The sequence below is a fragment of the Periophthalmus magnuspinnatus genome, chromosome 5 (assembly GCF_009829125.3).
Source record: "Periophthalmus magnuspinnatus isolate fPerMag1 chromosome 5, fPerMag1.2.pri, whole genome shotgun sequence".
Classification (NCBI taxonomy): Eukaryota; Metazoa; Chordata; class Actinopteri; order Gobiiformes; family Gobiidae; genus Periophthalmus; species Periophthalmus magnuspinnatus.
The window spans coordinates 32634065-32659183 of NC_047130.1; the positions used below are offsets into that span (position 1 = coordinate 32634065).

The window sequence follows — 25119 nt, forward strand, 5'->3', positions numbered from 1 at the left end:
GAGCACAATGCTGCTGTGAGGAACTGGGTTTCATTTACCTGTGCAGCCATGTTGGTTTTGGTTAGCTTAACTTAGCCATGTAAATAAGATGCAAAATATTAGGCCCTTTCAGTCCTCTAGTTATCAAATTCATGGGTTTCAGCTTCACGGTATATGCAACATTATAGAAATAATGTAATAATGTAATTGTATCACTACTGGCAGAATTTTTAAATTTAAGAATTTTAAAGTACCGTATTTTCCGCACTATAAGGCGCCCCTAAAAGCCTTTAATTTTCTCAAAAACCCACAGTGCACCTTATAATCCGATGCGCCTTATATATGGATCAATATTGGTCAATTATGACACCCGTAGTCAGGAGGCGTCGACGAAGTAATAGCAGTAATAACCCTTTAAGGACTGAGCACACTATGGGCCAGTATAGCTTACCTAGACCTAGACTTTTATTCTTTTTTAGCCATAAAAATCATGTTAAACGAAGTATCAGAATTTACTGCATTTTTTCACATTACTACCTCTATTTTACACACCCATTTTTCTTTTACGCATCGAATAAATGAGTGTGAAAATCCCTGCAGCACCCGCGCTCTCATTCGTCACCTTCGAGGGAAAACAGAGGGAGATTACCGTAATGATGGTAAAATATTTAGATAGCCGTTTGAATTTACATGAGAGCACGACTGGTTGCAGAGTTACGCTGCTGGAAAGTCCGCAACCCGCTCTATCGGCGACGATAGAATCCGACGCTATAGGGATAACGGGGAGACAGCGCCGGGCGACATATGCCACAATCTGCCAATGGATTGCAGATGCCTGGGCTGATATATCAGTCTCCACTGTCGTCCGAGCTTTCGCGAAGGCAGGAATTGTCATTGAACTGCCAGACAACAGCAGCGACACAGATAATGGCGATTTTGACGAGACGGAATCGGGCACTTTCAATGCCGAGCTCGCCCAACTGTTCAACTGAGACACTGAAGAGGAAGAACTCGACGGATTCGTGAATGAGGAATGAACTGAAAAAGTGAGCTTTACGTGTTTCTTTCACGTGTTTACAACTAAACAAGGCTGGGAGATATTGTGAATATGGACATTAACGTTTGAACAACATTGAGTTATTGTTATTGCTTTGCACTATTTCGAGAGTTACTATATTGTGAATGCATTAACTTGTTTTGTGAGTGAGCAAAGTTTTCAGAACATTTTCTTTTTATTCTATTAATAAAGTTTGACTGACTGACTTATCTGACTGTTTTGTTGACATTCCCTTTAGCACAGCTCCATGTCGTGGATGCATAGCACAACCCCAGCTACTACAGTAGTTTCTATTCTATACGCCTTATAATGCGGTGCGCCCTATGTATGAAATTTGTTTCCTGAGATAATTTTATAAATTAGAGTTGCAACAATTTTCCTATTTTCAGAATCGTTGACGTTTATGTCAACTAGGAAAATACATCAATGCATGTAGAGCTTGTCAATGCATCACCTTTAGAGCCAGACTTTAATTAATGTGGCAGATATAACAGGTACAGGCTCACTCTGAACATCTTTGTTGTATTGTCACACAAAGCACAGCAGTGCACGTGCAAAACACACACACAAGACCATCATCAGAGTTTTCAGCTCAGGAACGATAATGCAGTGTGGCTGAATAGAAAGTAAAACAAGAAAAAAGTTCCTTGTGTTGCAAAAGCAAGGCAGGCTTCACAGTGCTGCTTGTGCCACGCTGTCCGCATTTGTTCTATCCAAAACTTTGTTCAAACATAAATTGTTCTTTGGGGAGACTCCATTTCTCAGCAGAGCTACACATGCAGGTGCTGTTCACATGCTCACACAGCCACCATGTACTGTAGGCTACAGGCTCATGGTACGGCAAACTGTGCAGGCACGCCACACTGCGAACACACGGCAGCCTACAGGCACGCTGCACCTTGGACTGTACAGGCAATTAGTCAATTCATCAAAAAAAAAAAATGATCGCTTGATTAATTGCTAAGAAAATAATCATTAGTTGCAGCCCTATTACAAACATAACAAACATTTTTGAATATGCACTGACCAAGTTACGATTTTTATTATTATATAGAGAATAATGTCCACATGACGACAAGGGGTTTATTTTGAAAAAGGTTTACTAGGTTGCTTTGAGTTATGTAATCACTAACATAAATATGCCAACAACATAATTAAAATGTGAGCATTATAAAAGGTCCAATATAGATTTTTTGAGCCAATACTGATAAATATTGCTGGTGGTAAATTTTCAATGTCAGACTGCTATCTGGTAAAACCCTTCTGCTACCACCAATACCAATATTGGAACCGATACATCGCCCATCGCTAAATATTTTAATTTATTTCAATGTTTTCAGCAGCTTAATTGCATTTTAAGTCAGTACTGTGACAGGCTGCAGAGGCTATTGGGTTGTAGTCTGAGCAATGCTACTTCTAAATTTAGCACAGAGCAAGACAGTATAAGAGCAGCAGACATTTGACAACAATAAACTATAGTCACATACGATCTGGCACTGCATACACCTTCAGCATCCCCCAAGACGCTCCTATGAAGAGTTATCAATGAGACTATGCCAATTTAGTAGCACTGCACTACTGAGGAAGACTTTGACTGTCAAAAGCAACAGTGAGTGAGAGGATGTTCACACGCATCTGTAGATTTTTATGGATTTCAACATATTGTCAATTCCCAAAGTGAGGTTTTAATACACACAACATTCCTACGCCTTATAAATTTTGCATCTATTGATGAAAAATTTTATTCCACTTCACGCCTGCGCCAAAAGCCACACAGAATATCAAATTACATGGATTAACAAAACAGCATAAAGGGATTATGAAATTTAAACATTTATCAGTCAGTTTACCGTATTTTCCAGACTATGAGTCACACTTTTTTCATAGTTTGGCCGGGAGTGCAACATATACATGAAATTATTAAAGTGGTCCCTCACTATATCGCGGTCCACCTTTCGCGGCCTCGCTGTTTCGCAGATAGTTTTAGTGCAGTTTTGCATGCTTTTTTTTTTTTTTACAGCATATGAATGTGCATTGTGTTCAGCATCCTGATTGGCTAAGGGACTGTAGACCATTGTCAATCAGCCTCCTCATTGCCATGTCTCTTGTACAGTACAGAATGCCAAATTTATATAAATGTTCAATCACTAGCAGTGTGATTCTGAAGTGATGTATGTTTGCAAGTTTTCTCCCTGACAAAACCCACAATGTCGATGAAACCTTTTTTTTTTTTTTATCTAGGAAGGTTTGAACTTTGAGGGTGTTTAAACAAGAGAGAAATGTGAGAAAATGTTAATGCCTGAGGGGTTTTATAGCCTTAAAACATATAAAATAATTGTTAAAAATAAAGCTGACTACTTATACTATTGCGGGTTATTTTTAGAACGTAACCCCCGTGATAAACGAGGAACCACTGTATATAATTTCACATCTTGGTTATTGTCACATTGACAACAGCGCAATGGCACTCTAGGCTTGTGTACCATCTATCTATTACTCCTGTACCATTGAAAATTTAAAATTTCAACATTACGGTAACTTAAAAGTCATCTGAGAAAGACTGAAGAAAAATGCCCCCTAAAAGAAAATGGAATTCTGCTGAGTCTGATGACAGGCACGCAGAAGAGGAAGCAGTGCTTCATCTTCCTCCGGAGTTGGCGGAGTTGTTCAGAAGCGACACTGAGGATGAAGAATTACATGGATTTAGTGATCGGGAGTGAAATCGAGAGTAAACATGTTTTTAATCTTGTTTTTTTATGCTTTAATTATCTGATTAACTGTTAATATCTTACGTTAACATACCAGATATGTATTCAATTCTGTCTATGCTTCATGTAGCTGAATAAATATAAATGTGTTAAGTTAGCGTGCTTTACTGCTATTCAGCCTGTTGTTCTCTGTTTTATTCTTATTATTATAACTTGGCTTTAAAGATAAAATGTCTGTTCTTGGTCTCCAATTTTGGCTGGTGCAACTTATAGTCTGGAAAATACGGCACTTTTTTCAAAGAGACAAGCATGGAATTATTATTGTTTAGGAGCTCATGTGGCATTTATGTGCCCAGTGTCAAAGAGCAGCATTGATGTCTTGTGTCAATGTGGACAGACACCTCCCATCAGCTACCGCTACACTACACAAAAGAGCTATAGAAACCATGCAGTCAGCATGGGTCACATTTAATGTATGTGCATGTAATCTGAACAAGAATGACTTGAAATTATTCTACCAAATGTCGTGTACATGTATCTATAGAATCAAACAGTTACTAAAAATGAACACATTTTTGAAAGTGGAGACAAGTGCAACAAGCATTGTCTCAATCCAGTCTCCAGGTGAATGGAGGACAGCAAATTTTGGCAGTTTGGAAGGAAAGTTATAAAAACTATTTTGGCTTTATCTTTACTGATATCACAAGCAACAGGCAAAAATGCAAAGGCTGGATGTTTTAGACCCCTCGTTGAACCACCACACCTTAACGTGGTGGAGGGGTTTGAGCACCCGAATGATCCTGGAAGCTATGTTGTCAGGGGCTTTGTGCCCATGGTAGGGTCACCCATGGTAAACAGGTCCTGGGGGACGGGTCTAACTAAGAGCGGTTCAGAAGCCCCCATGACGAGTATAAGAACAAGGCTAGTTACGTCGCCCGGATTGGCGTTACCGGGGCCCCACCCTGGAGCCAGGCCTGGGGTGGGTGCTCGACAGCGAGCTCCTGGTGGCCAGGCCTTTCTCAATCCCACCATCACATCTTCCAAAGAGGAAGCAGAGACTGGGTACCCGAAGGTGAGTCACACTGGCTGAGGTCACCGAGCTGGTTGGCAAGCTCCTCGGTGCAGGTTCCGGGGGTGGATGAGATCCGTCCCGAGTACCTCAGGTCTCTGAATGTTGTGTTGGTGTCTTGGCTGACACGTCTCTGCAACATCGCGTGGCGGTCGGGGACAGTGCCACTGGACTGGCAGACTGGGGTGGTGGTCCCTCTGTATAAGAAGGGGCACCGGAGGGTGTGTTCCAATTACAGGGGAATCACACTCCTCAGCCTTCACGGTAAGGTTCCAGGGTACTGGAGAGGAGAATTCGACCGATAGTCGAACATCAGATTCAGAAGGAGCAGTGTGGTTTTCATCCCGGTCGTGGAACACTGGACCAGCTCTATACTCTCCATCGGGTCCTCAAGGGCTCATGGGAGCTTGCCCAACCAGTCCACATGTGCTTTGTGGATCTGGAGAAGGCATTCAACCGTGTCCCTCGTGGTGTCCTTTGGGGGGTGCTTTGGGAGTATAGGGTCCAGGGCTTTTGCTAAGGGCTGTGCGGTCCCTGTATGACCGGAGCAGGAGCTGTGTTCACATTGCCGGCAGTAAGTCACACCTATTCCCGGTGCATGTTGGAGACTAAATTTCTAGGCGCAGTCAGGGGCTGGAGGGGGTCTGGTTTGGGAACCACAGGATTTCATCTCTGCTGTTTGCAGATGATGTTGTCCTGATGGCCTTATCGAGCCAGGACCTGCAGCAGGCACTGGGGCGGTTTGCAGCCAAGTGTGAAGCGGCTGGGATGAGAATCAGCTCCTCCAAATTTGAGGCCATGGTTCTCGACTGGAAAAAGGTGGTTTGCCCTCTTCGGGTGGGTGGTGAGTCTCTGCCTCAAGTGGAGGAGTTCAAGTATTTCGGGGTCTTGTTTACGAGTGAGGGAAGGATGGAGCGTGAGATTAACAGGCGGATCGGTGCAGCATCTGCAGTAATGCGGCCGTTGTATCGGTCCATTTTGGTAAAGAAGGAGCTGAGCCGGAAGGCAAAGCTCTCGATTTACCGGTCAATCTACGTTCATACCCTCACCTATGGTCATGAGCTCTGGGTAATGACCGAAAGGACAAGATAGCGGATACAAGCGGCCGTAATGAGTTTCCTCCATAGGGTGGCCGGGCGCATCCTTAAGGACAGGGTGAGGAGCTCAGTCACAAAGCAGGAGCTTGGAATAGAACAGCTGCTCCTACACGTCGAGAGGAACCAGTTGAGGTGGCTCGGGCATCTGTTCAGGATGCCTCCTGGATGCCTCCCTAGGCAGATGTTCCGGGCATGTCCCATCAGGAGGAGGCCCCGGGAAAGACCCAGGACACGCTGGAGGGACTATGTCTCTTGGCTGGCCTGGGAACACCTTGGGGTCCCACCAGAGGTGCTGGAGGACGTGTCTGGGGTGAGGGAAGTCTGGGAGTCCCTGCTTAGATTGTTGTCCCCATGACCCAGCCCCAGATAAGTAGAAGAAAATGGATAGATGGGTTTTTTAGATTTCCTCTGCAAACAAAAAACATTCTATTTCCGTTAACGATCTTGCTTATAAATCCAGCTTCCTCTGTAGTTTAGAAAGGTATTTGTTTTTAAATCTTTTTTTGTTAAATCTCTTTTCATTTACAATTTTATTAGTTATGTCTATATCTTTTATATCTTTCTTTCTGACGTTTTAGCACCTGGACGCTACGGACTGTCAAACAAAATGTTGAGAAAATGATGAAAAATATTTTCTAGTTGTCTAGATTGTGTTTTCATTTTTATTAATCATTTTAAGTCTGCTTCAGTTCAATCTCCCTACAGCAGTGCTTTTGACAATTATACCAGCCCAAGGAAGTTATGCTAATCAAATCCATTATTTTATTTTAAAAGGTTATCTTGAGATACAGTGTGTATATCATTCCCTAATTAGCCAGTGTATTCTGAGTTCCTGCAGTGATAACTAGGAGAACATACTGTGACAGCGGCTGTTCATATTTACTATCTCCTGTTAGGGCCAGTCATAAGTCTTTACAGCGACAGTAGCTCTGGGACTTTGTCACTTTTGCAAAGTTCGGGAAGAAGAGCAGTGAGAGTAGCAGTAAAACGTTTTGTTAAGGTATTTATTAACTATTAAAACGATCATAAAACTGTCATGAAGTTATAGTACTATAATACATTGTTATGGCATGTATTCTACAACAGGGTTTTTAATTCTTTCTTTAGTCAGGGTAGTCCCACTGAGGTTTGGCCACAGAGGGAACCTAACCTATTCTACGTTTTTTATACAGAAACCAGAGTGCCATAAGGAGACACAGACAAAACATGCAAACTCCACACAGAGACCTGAACTTTTGTAAACTTTACTTCATAATGTGATGTAGGCATTAAGAACATGTTTATTACACCTGTATGAAGATTGAAGATCTGACCTGTACCTTGACTCACTTGTGAATCATTCAGGCATTATTTTATATACCAGTAATTCTGTATTGACCTCTATGGTTTCGCCATATCTGCTGTCTGTTGTTTTATTTTGTGGTGTCATAATACTTATTTGATTAAATGAAAATCCAATGCCAATGATGAACCAGTTACACTGGTCATTGTCTCCTTAGTGGCCTACTTGCATACTCCCACAGCTTAGTCATATTAAGGTACAGAAACAAACAACAGTGGAAATGTGGTTTCAGACAGGGCTGTGGGATGTAAATTTGACTGAAGGGAGGATAAGACTGGACACGGCCTTTGTATTAATTATCTGGACATCCCCAAAGGAATGTCCTCTCTGTGTAATACAGCACACAAGTAAACATTGAAGAGGCGTGTCAATGCTATCAAATGACTAATTGTTCACAAAGCCTTGAATGTGTGCTATACAAGTGCATGAGTACAAGTTTTCACCAGTCGATGTGTAGCAAAGAGAAAGTGCCCTTTGATAGTGAAGTCTTTGTGTTCGCTCCGGGCCGTGCATGCATGGATTGTTGTGCCTGGTAAAAGTGCTGGACTGTGACTAAGGAGAACAGAATCTATTACAGTGGGTTTGTGGAGTTTCCCCTAAAATGTTTTAGGAGGAGGAGGATGGGGAGGTCCTGGGACATCCGGTAAATGCAGCTGAAACAGTGCCCTAACTCACTAATGCAAATGAGCTGGTCAGAGGTCCCACAGCTCCCCCTCTCTCCTTCCTAACTCCCCTTTCTTTTTAAGACACAAGACAGAGGCAGCATGAAATCCATCCAGGGAGGGGCTATTGTAGCCCGCTCTGGGAAGCAACCGTCAAACTAGTGTAGTTGGGCTAAACCAGGGCTTTGAATAGCTTAAGGCTGGAGAAGGCTGCTTCTGAAAGTTAGTCCTTACTGACCCCCTGATAATTCACTCATCCTATGGCTGGGTCTGAGAGGGCAGCTAACACCACAGGCCTTGTGCTCTACAGCTGTCTAGCTTTGCTGACTCTCTGAAGCAGGCTCAGGTTTAATCGTCCATGATGGTGTGTACTCTGCCAGGGCCCACGAGTATCTGCCGCCTCATCTCTTCATCTCTTGCCTTGGCTACAAAGTTGCTGCGCTTGTCATACAGAGAAAGAAGCAGAGATCAACCCCCAACCTTCTTCCATCAATGGTCCTTGTGGAAATCAAGCTGTCAGTGCAACATGCTAACCTCCCTGACAACAGTAGGCAGATACTGGACACATACAAGTACAGGTTACAGGGCTAAGTGTACAGTACGGAGCCGTGTCTCACCTCCTTGTCCTTAGGCTGTCCTCGCAGAAGCTTCAGGAACTCCCTGGTGACCCTTTAATCCTCCCATAAACTCTGCGGCCCGTGTTATCACACCGCCGGCTACAGCCTACTCATCTTCATAGTTTCCAGCGAGGGCTGCTGCGAGTGACCGGGCACAGATTGAATTCTCCTTTGCTGTTTACTTTCCCACAAGTTCCCTCTTGCACAGTGCTCACTAGCTTCCCGGGATAAGGTAACGCCTGCTCCCTCCCCTTTCTCTTGGCTTTGCTCCGGTAGTGTTTCTCTCTGTTTGCCCCTCTCTGTCCCTCTCTTGCGCGGGTCCTTCCCCCAAACCTGCCCCGTTCTCTTGTCTTTTCTTTGCTCTCCTCCCCTAGCCTCTAGACCCCTCACTGTTGCCCGGACAGCGGCAAAACACGGTCAGGGATCCCCACACGCAGTGAACCAATGGCACCATGACAAAGTCAGGGCTTTAGCCAATAGAAACCTCAGCTGGCGGCATTTGGCCCAATCAGAGAACCTGCTTATAAAATGTGGGCGGACTTAAGAGAATTAAGCATGACTTCCGCGTTCAGGACCAGGGACATCCTCAACGAACATATATATATATATATATATATATATATATATATATATATATATATATATATATATATATATATATATATATATATATATATATATATATATATATATATATATATATATATATATATATATATATATATATATATATATATATATATATATATATATATATATAAGCCCTCAGCTTTGTTTGTATTTTCATATTTGGCCCTTAATGAGAAAAGTTTTGACACCCCTGCCATAGCTGATCTAGACATAAAAAATGTTTAATTTATTATTATTATTATTATTATTATTATTATTATTATTATTATTATTATTATTATTATTATTATTATTATTATTATTATCATCATTATTATTATTATTATTATTAATAATAATAATAATAATAATAATAATAATAATATAGAAGGTACTGAAAACTGAAAGAATGCTACCACTCTATATTACTGTCATCAAGAAGATTTATTAAAACACATTGAGCAAATACACATAATACAAATAAAAAGATGACTTTTTCATTCATTTGCTAAACAGCACAAATATCTGAACCAGAATATTTGGAGCTGTCTGTCTGTAGATGCTAAAACACCAGCCTCTGTTCATGTGCTGGACAGCAACTAAGGTGCCTTTACCAGGTTCTTTTGGTGGCTTTAGAAGCCACAGAATAAGCACATACCTGTACATACATTGATAATAACACATTAGACTGAAGTCTTTTCTCACAGAAATTACATTCATACTGACTTCAGTTTGATTGCATCTCATGTTTTGTAGTAATTCTTCTCATTGTCATCACTCCGTAGGGGAAAGGACATGACATTGATGGCACATACAGTGCACACGGTAGTTCTATGGCAACATCATCCAAACATTCAGCTCTATAAGAGATCTTGAAAAAGTCCTTCAAGTATTTACATGTTTCTGAGGTTTTATCTGTTAAGCAACCTTCATTACAACCTTCATTTTCAAGTAGATGGCTCCTACAGAAACAGTATCAACTACAGCATGTCTAAACACTAACAAAGAAAATATATGCCTCATCTTGTTTTCAGTTTGAGGATACCTTAAAAACTCTATATTGGAAATGACAAGAGCACCGCGAGACAAACATTCAATGGCATTAAGTATAAGAGAATGCACTTACCACCAGAGCAACAGACCCACATAAGAGTGATCTAAACAATCATTCAGCAAGGTAAAACTATTGTGGATGCAATAGCAGAGCTGGCCTTTGCAAATAAAATCATGCTCTAAAAAGACTGATTGTATAGATTTTATCAGATTTTGTCAGATTTTAGGACAAGATTAAAAGTACCTAGACAGTGCTAATCTGTCTGCAGGTAAAGCAGCAATCTTCTTCATATGTTTAATATTGCCTGTACTCTACAATTAAAAATACCAATGATACATTTCAGACCAACCATAAAGATATGGTTTGTGTCAGACATCACCCTTAAAGAAGACATATTATGCTTTTTGTCATAATCAATGGAACCAGTGGATTATTATTTTATATTTTGGATATATTAAATAGTAACGTTGATCTAAAATGACTCAGTAAAAGAATCAAGTCAGCTGATTTACAGGGGAAAACTGTAGCACTGATTTCTTCTTGGCCCTTTATGGTACATCAATGTAAACATCATTACAACAAAGTGTTGCGCTGTCGGACTATGCTAACGGCCCCGTTTATGGAGAGCTTCGGTTCACCACATTGCCAAAATGGCTAAGCAACACTGCTGAATCACAGATTAACAAAAAATAATAATAATAATTGGAGAACAAAGTAAGTAAAGAGCAGTTGGCCTGTATAAGGGGTAGGGGAAAATATGAATTTTCAGAGCAATGGCTTTTGATTACAGAAAGATAAAAATTACACGAACATGCATGAATTACTCTAAAACAATGCTGAGAGAAGGGAATATAATGAATGCATGGTTAAAATCTCTTGCAGGTGTATTTGCATAATTTGTCTCCTTTTATATATATCCTTAGGGTTAGGGTTAATCTGTACACTGATTAATATGGTCTATTTTTATAATAAGAAATCACACAGTTTCATGTTAATGCATGTTTGGTCAATCAGAGTCCCTGTTTTTGTTTAGTCCCTGGTTTATAGGTCTGCAGTTAAATTTACCACTAATAACATTCAAACATGAAGAAATCACAATTGAATGTTTGTACAATATGTAAATAATCAGTCACCTCTATAGTCCACATGTACTGAAACCAGAGTCTGAGAATATCCTTGAAATTTCACATGGCAACGTCACAGAGCAGTACAATGTGAATGTCTAAAGACACACACTATTTGTAAGTAAAACTGTTGGTCCAAAATAAAACTCTCATATCTTGATATGACTGTAGTAAAAGTACCTTCATAAGGAACAGGCTCCACTCGGGCACAGTCAGAGTGCACAGTGAGGAGGCTCATGGACAAATGTGAAAATGTGAGCAGAGTTAAGATATCACAGGAAATAAATTACACATTTGAGATAAACACAAAAACAGCAGTAGTTTATCGTCAGTCACTCAAACGCTGCTGCTTCATTTACTCATCAGCTCACTGGCACAAGTTAGCAAAAGCTAATATTGATTGACATACTTACATTGGATCCTTAAAAGATAAAAGTGCAATTGTTATAATAGATACATCTGCATTGATCCAAAAGATAATGACCTCTTTCTCATTAGCTTGATTATTTTCAAAGTTAAGTAAGAACAAGAGAAAGAGTTCAATGTGGCAAGAGGAGAAAGTCACCTCTGCAAATACCGTCCCTGGATGTCTGACCACTGGTCAGTGAAGAGAAACAAACAGTCTAATCCTCAATGCAGATGACATCACTGGGTTTGCCCGACTTCAGATCAGGCGTGGCCACATCTCTCAGAGACTCAAGGGACTTCTTGTCCAGAAGACTCGGAGGGGGGCCATTTGATGACACTGTAAGGATAAATACAATATTTTCTTTAGTGGTGTGGCAGGGGCACTGTGTATTTTTTCTGGTGCGATGTCCACCTGCTTGTCTCCATAGAGATGTAATTGCTTTCACTAAAATGTTCCATAGTATGTCATTAAACATGTGGAGACAAGCGAGTGATGCTACTAAGTCACTATGGAATATGGTACTGTTTACTACGTTTGCATTAGTTGTGCTCAGTGTGCCTTACATTGATTATAGCCTCCCTTACCACTGACATAAGGTCCCAGAGGCATCTGGCTGTAGTTGACCATGGACTGACCTCCGGGCCCTCTGAATCCTCCGAAGCTGCTGCTATACATCTGGGAGCAGCCGAACCCCCCTTGACCAAAGGGCTGAAAATACACACACAAATCAAAGATTTGTCACACTGCCCACAATGACAAAGCACAGACAAGATTTCTGACTTTCTAAGGTTACAACAAACGTCACCACAGAAACCAAGAGCACACAGCAACAAGCCAACGGCTCTTCTCTTAGACAGTGATTGTCAAACATCACACCAAGTGCAAGAAAATGCTTTATGTTTATGTTAAACTAATCATTAGGGCTGTAGTTTTATAGTTAACTAATCGGTCAACACTTTTACCGCTTTATTCAACAAATTTTTAAATTAAGATTACAAGGATTTATATGGACCGTATGAGAAAAGATAAAGTATGGAGTGAGTTAGCTGGCCGTTTGGGAGTGACTAGATAAAGATAGTTAAATCTGCCTTTTCACTTATGAAAATGCTGTTTAATGGTACTTCTCTGTAAAAATGGTTAGAGATCCTAATAATTTTGAGAGCCATGTTCCCTTGTAGTCAATTAATCAACACACAGGGCATGTCTTTAGTCATCCACTAATTTCTTTAGTACATTTCAAGCCAAATACAAATAATTAAATGAGGATTTATGATAAATACTATGCTAGAAGCTAAACAAACTCTACTATGACTGAATTAGGTCTGAACCCAAACATATAGCCTAAGTTAACAGTTAAGAATGCAAGAGTAAACATGTAACTAAACTTTGAATCCTTAACCAGAACAAAACAGTAATAAAACAGTATCTTAAAGCAATCAGAACATGTCATGAACTGTAAAAATACTCAAAGAGGTTCAGGTACAACTAGCATTAAAGTTTGAGAACCACCGCTCAAGTAACCCCTCTAAACAGTCTGCAACAATCGGGATACAGTTTTGCAATCCATAAAAGCAATAAAAAGCATCCAACCTGTGCTGAATTCTTTGAGACTGAAAAAATGTGAGTGAAAATTGAACAACTTTAAGGGAATTCTTTCACTTGCACCTGGGGAAGCAGCTCTATGGGGGATAGGAGAGCACCAGCCTCCATGGTGTTCTGAGGAAGTAATTTGGCAGCGGAATCGTGACTACGTAACACTTCAAAGTCTGTGTGCCTTTTATTTCTACAACACATAGAGCCCAGATACTCTGTTTAATGAGCTCAGTGTCTTTACTCCCTTTAACAATAAGCATCTGCTGTAAATGGCGGCCATTAGAGAAGGAGCCTAGCAAAAACAAAAGCTAAAAATCTAATCTCAAGATAGCCGTTACAAAGCATGTTATTACAGATCCCTCTATTTGAAATAATTAAGGCCATAAAGCAGAAGAGTGGTGCCTATTTTGGGAAGCACAAAATTGGCCATAGAGTTAAATGCAAATCAAAATGGAACACAAAAAAACACATTTCAATCTAAAAATAATTACACAATATTTTCATTAGGAAAGCACCTAAGATTTTGTAAGAACAAAGTTCACAGACCTCTAATATATCCCATACAAGCAACATTATCTCTGATTGCACCTACTTGGCCAGCCATTATGGTACCCAAATAGCTCAAAATAAATAAAAGGAATTGAATGATGGAGTTATAACCTCATTCAAAGCCTTTTGGAGAAGATGAATATACTTGCCTTCCCATTTAAATTACCTATGATTCTATAATTCTTTATATTATAAACATAAAATACCCGTTGATGATCAACTATTACAATGTGTTTCTAAATGGTTTGAATAATATTATTCAAGTAGAAGTAGTGGTCCAATAAATTAACTCTAGTAAGAGTAAGAAGTTGTTTGGGGAAACTAATACTCAACTAATGTAATTGTAAAAGTATGTATGGAAAGACAAATATCAATATCGTCAATATAAAGTGTTGTGACTTGTTGGAAGAGTAACCAGTAAGAGTCCTATTACTGTTCAAGTAAGAGTAAAAGTATGGTGTTTGAAAACAAGGTACATATACATTAATCCCTATTTCTTACCCCTCCCCTGTACCTGGTACTAAATGTATTACATTAAAATGCTACTCTCTGAAATAGTAGGATATTCTGAGATGTGAACTTGAACAGTTTAACATACTGGTCTACTGAAAAACATATCAGAATTTTTATAGCTTTTTTCTCTTTATATTTCAGTGTGAAGCATGTGTAGTCCCACCTGCTGAGGGGGAGGCTCAGTGCCCCGACTGGTGAGGCGGCTCAGGATGCTCCTCTCGGACATCTGCAGCCGCGCCGACACTGGGGGGATCCTGGACAGCATGTTGGGCAGTCGGGTTACATCAGCCTTCATGTCACTCAGAAGCTCCTCCAACTGGTTCAACACTGCACATATTACACAACACATTACATCATCTCTAACCATTTCAGGGCTTTTCCTGAGTGTCCTCAATAGTTTTTTCATAATACTTGGTATGTTTGAAACTACACCTTTACCTGTTATTATTAATATTCAGATGTTATGGTAATGAAGAAATGTGCTACAAGGTGCCTATAATTGTCTTAGTTGCGGTTCAAATATTGGGAAAAAGGTGAATAGACTGTAAAATCATCCATTAAAATGGAACAATATAATTCTATAACCCTATTGGAAAGACCACATTGCAACTTTGCAAAATACGTTTTAGTTTAAGTATATACAGTAAATCTAATTGAAGATACCACTGTTACTGAATAAATGCATAAAAAGTCTAGCGAAATCCCATTTTAACTAGTGGGCGACCTCAATTAAAACTGATTAATGTGTGATCCAAGCCTTGAAAATTAACAGCTGCCAAGAAATAAATGTCATAAAATTTCTCACTGGTAAATGAATTACTATGGGTCACGGGCAAGAATATTATTCAGTGCCTTCTTTGGTTTTTGGACACATCCCAAACTTCTCACCCTTCTAATCACAGCATTGCTAAATTAAAATTAAATGGAGCTGCAGTGTCCAACAGGTTCTCGATTAGCAGCCAGTGCAACTCTAGTGCACGATGTTAGATCTATTACATTGTATTATAAGAAATTCATGGCATGTGTTTTCAGTAGAAACCTGAATTATTATCATGGCACAAAATGTACATAACATTATGATGTAAATTTAATAAACAGCATCAAGAATGTAGTACTGATGCTGAGAAAACATCAGTAAATTTTGTTTAACCTTCAGTAATTACAAATAGTAGTCTATGCAGTAGTCTATGAGCAGATAGGGAACATAGCCATAATATGACACTGATTTTGTTAATAACCCAACAAATGCCCCAAACCACATCAGTCTATATTAGTGGTTCTTAACCTTGTTGGAGGTACTGAACCCCACCAGTTTCATATGCACATTCACTGAACCCTTGTTTATTGAAAAAAAATAATAAAAAAATAATAATAATAATAAAAAAAAAAAAAAAAATATATATATATATATATATATATATATATATATATATATATATATATATATATATATATATATATATATATATATATATATATATATATATATATATATATATATATATATATATATATATATATATATTTATTTATTATTATTTTTTTCAAATTCAAGACATGTATGTTTTACTGGTGCACAAAATGAATCGTGCATTAACATCACTGTGTTCAAAGAATAAAACCAGTACAATGCATGAACTCACAATAAATTACATACATACCTTTTCACAAAGACATGACCTTTTTTAATACTACCACACTGAAATTATTACAATTTTTAACCTTATGTATTTCAATAATGAACTTATTGTATTTATGCTATTTATTATTTTAACATTTTAACACACACCCCTCATCTAATTTCCATCACGCTAGAATAATAATGAATATTTACTACAAATCAGTGTGACTTCTGCTGTTGCCTTTGAGAGACCAGGTCAGAAACGCGTGGCTTCGCCTTGGCCACTCTCATGTCATTTTCACAGCAAAGTCTGTTCCTTTTCTTCGTTTTTATGTCGTTTTATGTTTTTATGCCATTCAAACAGCTCATTTAAGTCGGGCAGGTACTTCAATAGGCACATCAAAGGGTGCATTTGTCGAACTGGGACACGGCCAGAATCTGGAGACGCTCATAGTCCCCTGAGACTGACTCACCAAACCCCTAGGGTTCGATCAAACCCAGGTTAAGAACCACTGGTCTATATCATAGACCAGGGTTCCTCAAACCAATTAAGAAAATATTTGGCCTACCACTATATCTAAATCAGTTTTAAACCAGGAGTATTCTAGATTCAAACAAGGGCCGACACAAATCTAAAATTCAACTATTACACAATTGCTAAACTGGTTCTAAACAAAGATAAACCAGACTCCAGTCTAGTACTTGATGTAAAAAATAAAATATTGTCCAGGTTATTGGTTTATATGCTACCCCTCTTGTGCCTGACCAGGTGTGTACACACCTGGTCAGGCACAAGAGTGGTAGCCTATAAACCTATAACCTGGACAAGGTGTGTACACACGCCTTATTTAAAGCTGTTGAAAGTAGAACAGTTACCTTTGTGCAGCACTGCGTTGGCAGGCTTGTTCCCAGCTAGAGACTCTTTGGACAGATGTTGGTGGGACTCTGCCAGGCACTCCACCTCAGCGAAGCGTGTGTTTAAGGCCATGGCTGGGTGACTGGGGTCCTGGGTCATATTCAGGTACGCTGCTCTCCTCAGCTGCTCCTCAATTACCAACGCCTGCTCCAGTAACTACATACAGAGTGGAGAGAAATTTATTAACTACCAATACTTAACTTAACTCTAATGAGAAATATAATTTAGTTTTTCTAAACTTAAAAGAAGATAATTAGTAGAAGTTCCTTTTCACCAGTGCCTACAGAGTTAAGTTAAAGTCATCCAATATTTTACTTTGTTTAATTTGTCTTTTAGGTGTAACAAATCCACTAATCCAAATTATTTCAGCCCCCAGCTGTTGTTTTTAATTAAAGACAATTGCCTTAAAACGACGCGCCAGAAACTTGTTCTTCATCTCTAGGTAGTTGCCTTTATGCATCTCCGTCTTGAAAGGCTCATTCAAAATTGCATAACGAGGGTCATTCTGGATGTCTTGCCAGCGGGCGTATCCATGTCTGAGAAAAAAAGAGTTAAGGGACCTACAGAAATCATCTGTATAATTTGTGACTCCAGCCCTTTGGGAAAATGGATGGAAATTAGCCTTTGGCTATAACCTGGTATGTTTACTTTCATGTTGAATCATGTCTGTTCATTAACATGCATTGTCCCAATCAAATAAATAAATAAATCAAATTAATAAATAAATAAAAATATGGAACCTTATAAACAGCTACCATGTGTTGAGTATAGTTTGCATGTTCTTGGTCTGGATGGGTTTCCTCAGTATATTTCTGCTTCTCCTATCAACCTGTAACATCCTCTACCAAAATAGAGGATCAAACATATTACAGTATCAGCTTTGACCTTTGACATTTTTTATTTTGCCACCTTATTGGTCAAAAAAACGTGGCCCTAGTAGCCCAAGTACCCCACCTGTGTCAATTAAGGTATGCAGCCTACACCAGCTCGACTCCTAAGGCACCTCCTATAACACCAGATAAATTAAGGAGCATATTACCAATAAAAAATTATACCAATATATTTTTAAATAAGAATTCAAGCTTAGAGGGTATAGCTTAAAATGGCGTCTTTGGGACAAATGAGAAAAAATAATTTGTATAGGGACCATATTACAGTATTTTCTGATCCATGTTATAATGTTGTTTCCTCACCACAAACATACCTAGAGTTGTATTTTGTTTCATTCACACATGTTTAACACACAAACCCTGCATATTTAGACTTCTCTCAAACTGAAAACACTCTGTTCTGCCTTGTGATGTCATGTGGTAACAGACTGTATATATAAATGGATGTAGCTGACCTGCTAGCCACCGTGTTCTAGATAGGGTGAGCATGGGCTGTGCTTCTGGCTCCATCGACTCTGATTGGCTCCAATGGACAGAAAACTTTTGCCTCTCTCTTAATTAAAACTGCTGTCAGGCTCATTATTTTGGTCTTAAAATGTTCGTATCTACGTGATCCTGCTATTTTTATTTTGCTATTGTGTCCCTAACTCAAGATATGAACACTGATGAGAGACAAATCAGCTGCTTTTTTTCCCCGAGGTCGCTCCCACTAGCGTTAGCAATAGGGTTGATTGACAGTGTTGCTAAACGCTCAGCCTTGCTAAACCAGAGCGGGAAGGGGCTTTACTTTCCACAGCTTTGCTCCACATTGGCTGTTTGGTTGCTATGATAATCACGGTCAGAATTACAAATAGCCTCGCTGAGCTTCAGCTGATTGGAGCTAAACTTTATGGGTAATGTTACACTGTTACACTCAGTCCACTTATTTATGCAGTCTTAACTTGCAAACTACTCCTTCAAGGCATCACTAGGTGGAACAGAGCATTTTGAGTTTTGGAGATGTAGACAGACTAATAACAAAGGGTTACTCAAACATGGGTGAATGAAACAAAATATACTCTCCAGGTAGATTTATGATGAGGTAACAAGATTATAACATGACTTAAAACTCGTAATACGTACGTAATATAGGACCTGTGACGTGCAAAGTATCCTTAACCTACCTTAATCTATAGCCTTGACATTTAAATCCCAATATAAATCGCCATAATGAAGAGATGGTCTTTGTAATTCACCTATTCACCTCCAAATCCCATCATTATAACGATCACCATTAGAGTACATTGCTTTTCATCTTATTTAAATAGCATCTCCATCCCTTGAGGCTCCTCTCATCACAAGTACTTGCGCCACACAAGCAGATGATGGGGCCTATTTTGGACTCACATCTGGGAAAGGATACGTTACAATGCCAGCCAGCAACCAGTAGTCATGGCGACGGTGCCAGATGTCATGCATTTTTCCAGAAGACAGCGCAGCTCGTTCCTCGGTCTGCCAGAGGGTGTGTAACTCTGGGGGAGCAAAATCACAGAAACTCAAATTGACCAATAATAATATTTCTAAGGCATTTTTTTGGATCCAGATGATAATGCAAAATATTGGTGCTGAGTAAAAAGTTGAAAGGAATTTAATATGGTCTATCTATCTTGGGCCTGTAACAATGGCCAATAAGTCACAAAACAATTCCTAATTATAGACTATGGAAACAGCACTAAACACACAAATGTACTGCATATTTAAAGGTAAACTTCAAGTGTGTAGATAATAAACGTGGAATAGACAAAAAACAGTACACTAGGATTAAGTTCAGACAGCTGGAATTAATGCAAAATTTTAATTAGGATTTTTGGCAGTGGAGACCAGAAAATGTGAGGCCCAATTATAACAAGGATTAGCATCAATACACCTCTGTTACTCCACTGAAAATTGCTTTAAAGGCCAAAGTTGTTCTATGTGTACAATATGTTTAAAATGTACTGTCCAGCTATGTATCCAGCTTTGACCCAAAACCCCTCATAGGAGTAAACAACAAAAACAGATAGCTCCCCATCACGCACCGCATACACTACAAAATCATACTCCTCACATACAAAGCTCTCCACAACCTGGCCCCTCCATACCTGTCTGACCTCATTCACATCTCCACACCCGCCCGCTCCCTCCGCTCCTCCTCTTCCCTGCACCTCACTGTCCCTCCTGCCCGTCTTGTCACTATGGGGAGCAGAGCCTTCAGCTGCTCTGCTCCCCAGCTCTGGAACTCCCTCCCCCATGACCTCCGCAACACACACTCACTCCCACACTTCAAATCTAAACTCAAAACTCATCTGTTTAGAAAGGCCTTCTCACCCTGACCACTCTGACCATAACTGCTCTGTCTTTTAATCTATACTTGCTTTAATCTACATTTGTTTTTAAATGTATTTTTAATCATTTTACATAGTTTCAATTTGTATTGTTTACGTATGTCTGTACGGCGACCTTGAGAGCCTTGAAAGGCGCCTAACAAATAAAATGTATTATTATTATTATTATTATTATTATTATTATTATTATTATTATTATTATTATTATTATTATTATTATTATCTGTATGTAACTTTTGACTTTCTCACTATCATAAAATTTGAATTAGCATAACTATAACTATAATTATAGTTATAGTTATTAATATCATCTTACCTGTAAAACCACCATCAGCTATATTGAACATGAACTTGGTCTTGTATCCGTTCTTGTCCTCTGGTCCTCTCCTGCTCTCCTCCATCTCGTCCAGCATGTCTCCATTTATACGTCCCTCTGAAACATCTTCACTTTTCACAACATCAGCTGCAGCTAAAAAATACCATATAATCAAGTATTAGACATACAGTACCTCACTCCATCAACCATGACAATGAAGGTATATTTTACATCTGTATCTGTTGTATTTACCTGTCTTATTTTCCTTGTCTTCACTTTTCGCCAGAGGGGAATAAGACTCTCCTTTCTCCGTAGTCTTCTCTGTTTCCTTGCCGGTGTCCACTGAGGTTACCACAAGCCCGAAAGCATCAATTAAAGCCCATACAAGCCTGGCGGATAAATAAACTTTGCAGCGCAGCATCAGGTAGAGAACTCACCTTTAGGCGAAGTTTGACTGGATGACAGCTCAGTCTGCTTCAAACCAGACTCTTTGAGGTTGGCAGATGATTCGGTCTTAGCACAGGGCGACTGGGCAGGGTCCCTCTCATCTCCTGGTTTCTCCTCTGGGCCGGCCTTGGCCTCTTCGCTGTCAGCCGACTTCTCGGGCGCAGCTGCTGGTGCTGTCTCAGAGCTGGGAGTCTTCAGGGGGAGGCACGAGACAGACAGGGAAGAGCAGAAAGAGTTAGAAAAAGGGCATAGAGAAAAGTGAACAGGTGTTGAAGTTTGACAGAGGGTACAACATTGGGTCTGGTTAAAATATGTGGTTTAAACATGAAATGCGGGTCAATGAAGAGGACAGGAGATCAGAGGGGATGCAAGGCTGTTTAGTAATAAAAACAATTTAAAAAAAACAAGCTACTGAAATGATGTTGCCTTAAGTGCACTATACTGAACAGAGCTTGGGACCGAAACAAATTCTACAAAGGCTTATGCTTGTCGGGTGGTAGATTACTGAGTTCATTCTACCTTCTTGACATTTATTGGTAAGAGCTGGACTCTCCCACTTTACTTCGAGAGGGAAAGACACCCCAGATTTGGAGCATACAGATTATCAACTCTGGCACCTAACACTATAAACCAGCCTTATATAACAACACTAGCTCAAACCTGGTATGTTTTTGATCGGCAGATTTAGCAGCAAACATATGTTAATTCGACAGACTAAATTTTAACTGAAGAGTTATAAACCAGGGCTAATTAAATGCAATAGTTAGATTGTGACAAATACATTACTATGGGAAAATATCTTACTTCCTGGTCTGACAGCTTTTTGCTCTCCTGCTCCGGACTGTCCTTGTCCTCTGCTGTTCCTATGAGAGATTCTGGTTTCTCTGCAGCACAGAAAACAACAGCTTGTTGTACTGAACATATAGTTATTGTAGTAACATAATAGAACTCCCTGCAGTCTATAGGCTTACCTGGTGGGACAGGAGTACTGGGTTGTGTGGTGACTGGGCTGGCTTGGACAGGGGTGTTAGGATCTGATGATACACTCTCAGTTAGCTTCTTCAGCTCCATCCCAATAGGAATCAGATCTGGAGAGCTCAGTTTACCATTTACATGCTCAAACTCCTGAACCTAAGAGCCAAATTAAATATTTAAAGCATGAAATTCCAGTAAAAATCCTACAGATTTGATACATAGGATAGAATCTATGGACAATGAGGGCCTAAATATATTTAAATTATGATTCATCCCAAAAGTTGTCAGTCACTATGCTTTGATGCACAGTAACTGACAACATAGTGACAACATAGTGACAAAAACATTTTACACTGAATGAGTAATGCTTGGCAGTAGTGGTCGAAAGTACCAGTTATATTAGCAGTAGAAGTGCAGCAGAAGTGCAGTGGTGGTAGTAGTAGAAGTAGTAGTAGTAATAGCAGTAGTAGCAATCATGTAGATAGTAGTTGTAAGTATCACATCTTTTTCTTTACCTCTGTACTTAAAATGAAACATTTTTAGATAATTAATTTCCACTTGATAGAAAAAAATCCAGATTTTACCTTTGATAAATACTGAGTGGTATGATTCACTTTCCCCCCAGTGAATAATGTACATTGCATTTCTTATAGTAACCTAAAAGAGTCTATTTCTGCTTCAAAAAGTGCTTTAGTCTGACAGCTCCAGAACGACATATTCTTCCTGCTTGCCTGTGCCCAGACAGTTTGACCTACTTTGTCTAATCTCAAAGTGCCCTGGCAGAACAGTGTGTGTATGAGATGAAAACCAATCGTTTCCATGTCAGAATAACTCGTACCTTCTTCCTAACCAGAGACATGACACCGATCCTAGTAAGGACATGCTGACGGGACAGTCCCTCTCGCGGGACCCCATCGGCAAAAGTCTCTGCTCCATCTGCTCCTGGTTCACACAGATGTCTCATGAAAAGAGACACATAGGCCCTGTTGAAAGAGGATTACAGAACTTAGTCAGAAAGATGGAGAAGTTGCAAAGCATGATATTGAGAATTGTAATGAGCAAATTCTACATAAAATATATCAAGAAGAAAAGTATGTGGTGCTATTGACTGGGGAAAAAGTAGAAGTTTGAACTGTTTTCCATCTTGTCTGTGTTTACACTTAATGAGGGCAATACATCAAGCACTCTGAAATGAAATATTAAATGCCAGGAAATGTTCGCCTTGGGTACAAAATGGATAAACAGCACACTTCAATAAACTAAAGAAGTATAATTTTGTGGCTCTTTGATACTGTGCAATGGAAAGAGACCAGATTCTAGTATTTGAGTTACATGTAAAAATGTAATAATCAGTAATAAAGGCTTAATATTGTGTTTTCTAAGCCTGTTAATAGTCTTAAAGAGGGGGTATTTTACTTCTATGGAGTATTAACTGCTAATACATAACATATTTAGATCATCATGTTATGTTTTATTTTGAAAATGCTATATTTGCCGAAAACAATGTACAAACATGTTTTATAAGTTTCACTTTGGCTTTTGACACTCTGTGTTACTCCCCTTCCTTTGCTCACCACATGAAGTCACTCACCTTCAGAGCACTATCACACCACAATCAGCCTGCATCCAGTTGATTAAACTATTGCACATCACATCAGGTTTGTCAAGTTGGTCTGTCCAGTTTTGTATCATGCTTTTGTATATGTATGGAAAATTGTCTGGGAGCATGGTTGACATAGGATTGTGGGCTGAACATTGCACAGAATCTTACAGCTAGGCATAAGGAGGTTAGAATAGGGCCCAAAGAGATCGCAAAAATACTCAAACATGCATGGTTGGCCTTTAAAACCGCTTCAGGTATGTTTTTGATAAGGGAATAACATTGTCACATAGATTTTTTAATAACCCCTATTTAATAACCAGCATAAAATCCTATGAAATAAATCTCAGGCTGGACAATCTTGACATTGAGCCATTTATTACACATTTATGACAATTTGGGCATAACCTCATTCATGCAAAAGTGACAAATTTCAGTCAAGAATGTTTTTGTGAGTTACCTGAACTCTCGCTCGCTCTTCCCCTTCAGGTCCCGAACCAGCCAGTGAGAGTTGAAGGCGTCTTGAGGAGGCATGCCCCAGCGCATGATGGCATTGAGGAAGGCCTTTCTCTGGCGAGCATTGAACCCAAGTACCTGCATATTTCAGAAAACAAAGGTAAAACAGTCAGTTGTTAAATTTGTGGATTTGAAAACACACTTCTTTAAATCCACAGATTGTAAATTTTAAGACAAAAATAAAACCATTTTTTTGTGTGTTTTTTCTTGTTTATTTGTTTTTTTTCTTCATTTTGGTTGTTTTTAGAGCACTCATAAGCTTTTTAAAAGTCCCTACTCTGAGCAGGCTTGCATTTCCACAAACCTGACTTTTATTTGACCTGGAGAATGGACTTCTTCTGCTTGTTTCCATGGAAATGTTCTTATTTTAGCTATAATCTTCCAAATAATCGTCAAAAAATGGGTATGCTGTGTCTTTAAACTATCTGCATTGCCAAACACAGTGTACATCTATTATAAACAATTACATTATGAATTATAAACTCTTATATTATAGAGGTCACATAATAAATAACATATTAAAGGGCAACTGTAAATATGCATCTATGTTTTGTGTGTATCTTTCATACCTCAATACTGCCCCCAACCCGTGCCAGTAGTGGAGGCAGAGGTTTGTCTTTGTCACCCCTGAGCTGTCGTCTGGACTGTCTCCGTCCACCTAAAAAGTAAATATTTCAATAACACTGAAAAACCTACCCACAAAGTTAACAAAGTATTTTCAATGTATTTTTGTATAGTGTTGTCAATCTGTGTGAGATTTAAACATTTTGCTTTGGGCTCACCTTCAGGTCTCTCCTCAAAGTCTTCGTCCTCATCCTCGGACCCCACAGAGTACTCCGACTGATTGTCTGAAAGATCATCTTGCCACTCTGAGTCACACATCAGAGAGAAACAGTACATTGCACAATCGCTCCCACTGGTGGCCACCTGAGGGCGCCATGGCACTGCAGATTACTACAGACCACTATATCATGCACTATCAATAGCCTACATTTCTATTTCCAGAGGCTGCTGCTCCACTGTGCTTTGTGCAACTGCTTTAAACTCTGGGTGTATTTTGGACAGCACCAGTGTTTAGTTTAATCTTTAATTA

At 39.3% G+C, this 25119-nt stretch overlaps 2 protein-coding genes across 3 annotated transcripts in view; both read right to left on the reverse strand.

The window, feature by feature from the left end:
- The window catches only part of arhgef10la (Rho guanine nucleotide exchange factor (GEF) 10-like a), a 113355-nt gene extending 104434 nt beyond the window's left edge, over nucleotides 1-8921 (reverse strand). Inside the window, exon 1 of one of the 2 annotated variants that reach the window (XM_033966214.2) lies at nucleotides 8532-8899. The gene's annotated coding sequence lies outside the window, so the exon portion shown is untranslated. Of the gene's footprint in view, nucleotides 1-8531 lie in introns of both variants that reach the window. The other variant, XM_033966215.2, reaches the window with a different exon arrangement.
- Nucleotides 8922-9565: 644 nt separating this feature from the next.
- chd5 (chromodomain helicase DNA binding protein 5) overlaps nucleotides 9566-25119 on the reverse strand; it is a 35335-nt gene continuing 19781 nt past the window's right edge. Inside the window, exons 27-41 of the mRNA XM_033966526.2 lie at nucleotides 24809-24895; nucleotides 24596-24684; nucleotides 23971-24104; nucleotides 22749-22893; nucleotides 21907-22066; nucleotides 21740-21819; nucleotides 20926-21127; nucleotides 20741-20830; nucleotides 20489-20641; nucleotides 19212-19320; nucleotides 17323-17455; nucleotides 16880-17075; nucleotides 14546-14709; nucleotides 12312-12435; nucleotides 9566-12063 (exon numbers count right to left, since the gene is read on the reverse strand). Coding sequence (XP_033822417.1) covers nucleotides 11942-12063; nucleotides 12312-12435; nucleotides 14546-14709; nucleotides 16880-17075; nucleotides 17323-17455; nucleotides 19212-19320; nucleotides 20489-20641; nucleotides 20741-20830; nucleotides 20926-21127; nucleotides 21740-21819; nucleotides 21907-22066; nucleotides 22749-22893; nucleotides 23971-24104; nucleotides 24596-24684; nucleotides 24809-24895 — 1988 coding nt within the window. The 3' untranslated portion in view covers nucleotides 9566-11941. The remainder of the gene's footprint in view (nucleotides 12064-12311; nucleotides 12436-14545; nucleotides 14710-16879; nucleotides 17076-17322; nucleotides 17456-19211; nucleotides 19321-20488; nucleotides 20642-20740; nucleotides 20831-20925; nucleotides 21128-21739; nucleotides 21820-21906; nucleotides 22067-22748; nucleotides 22894-23970; nucleotides 24105-24595; nucleotides 24685-24808; nucleotides 24896-25119) is intronic.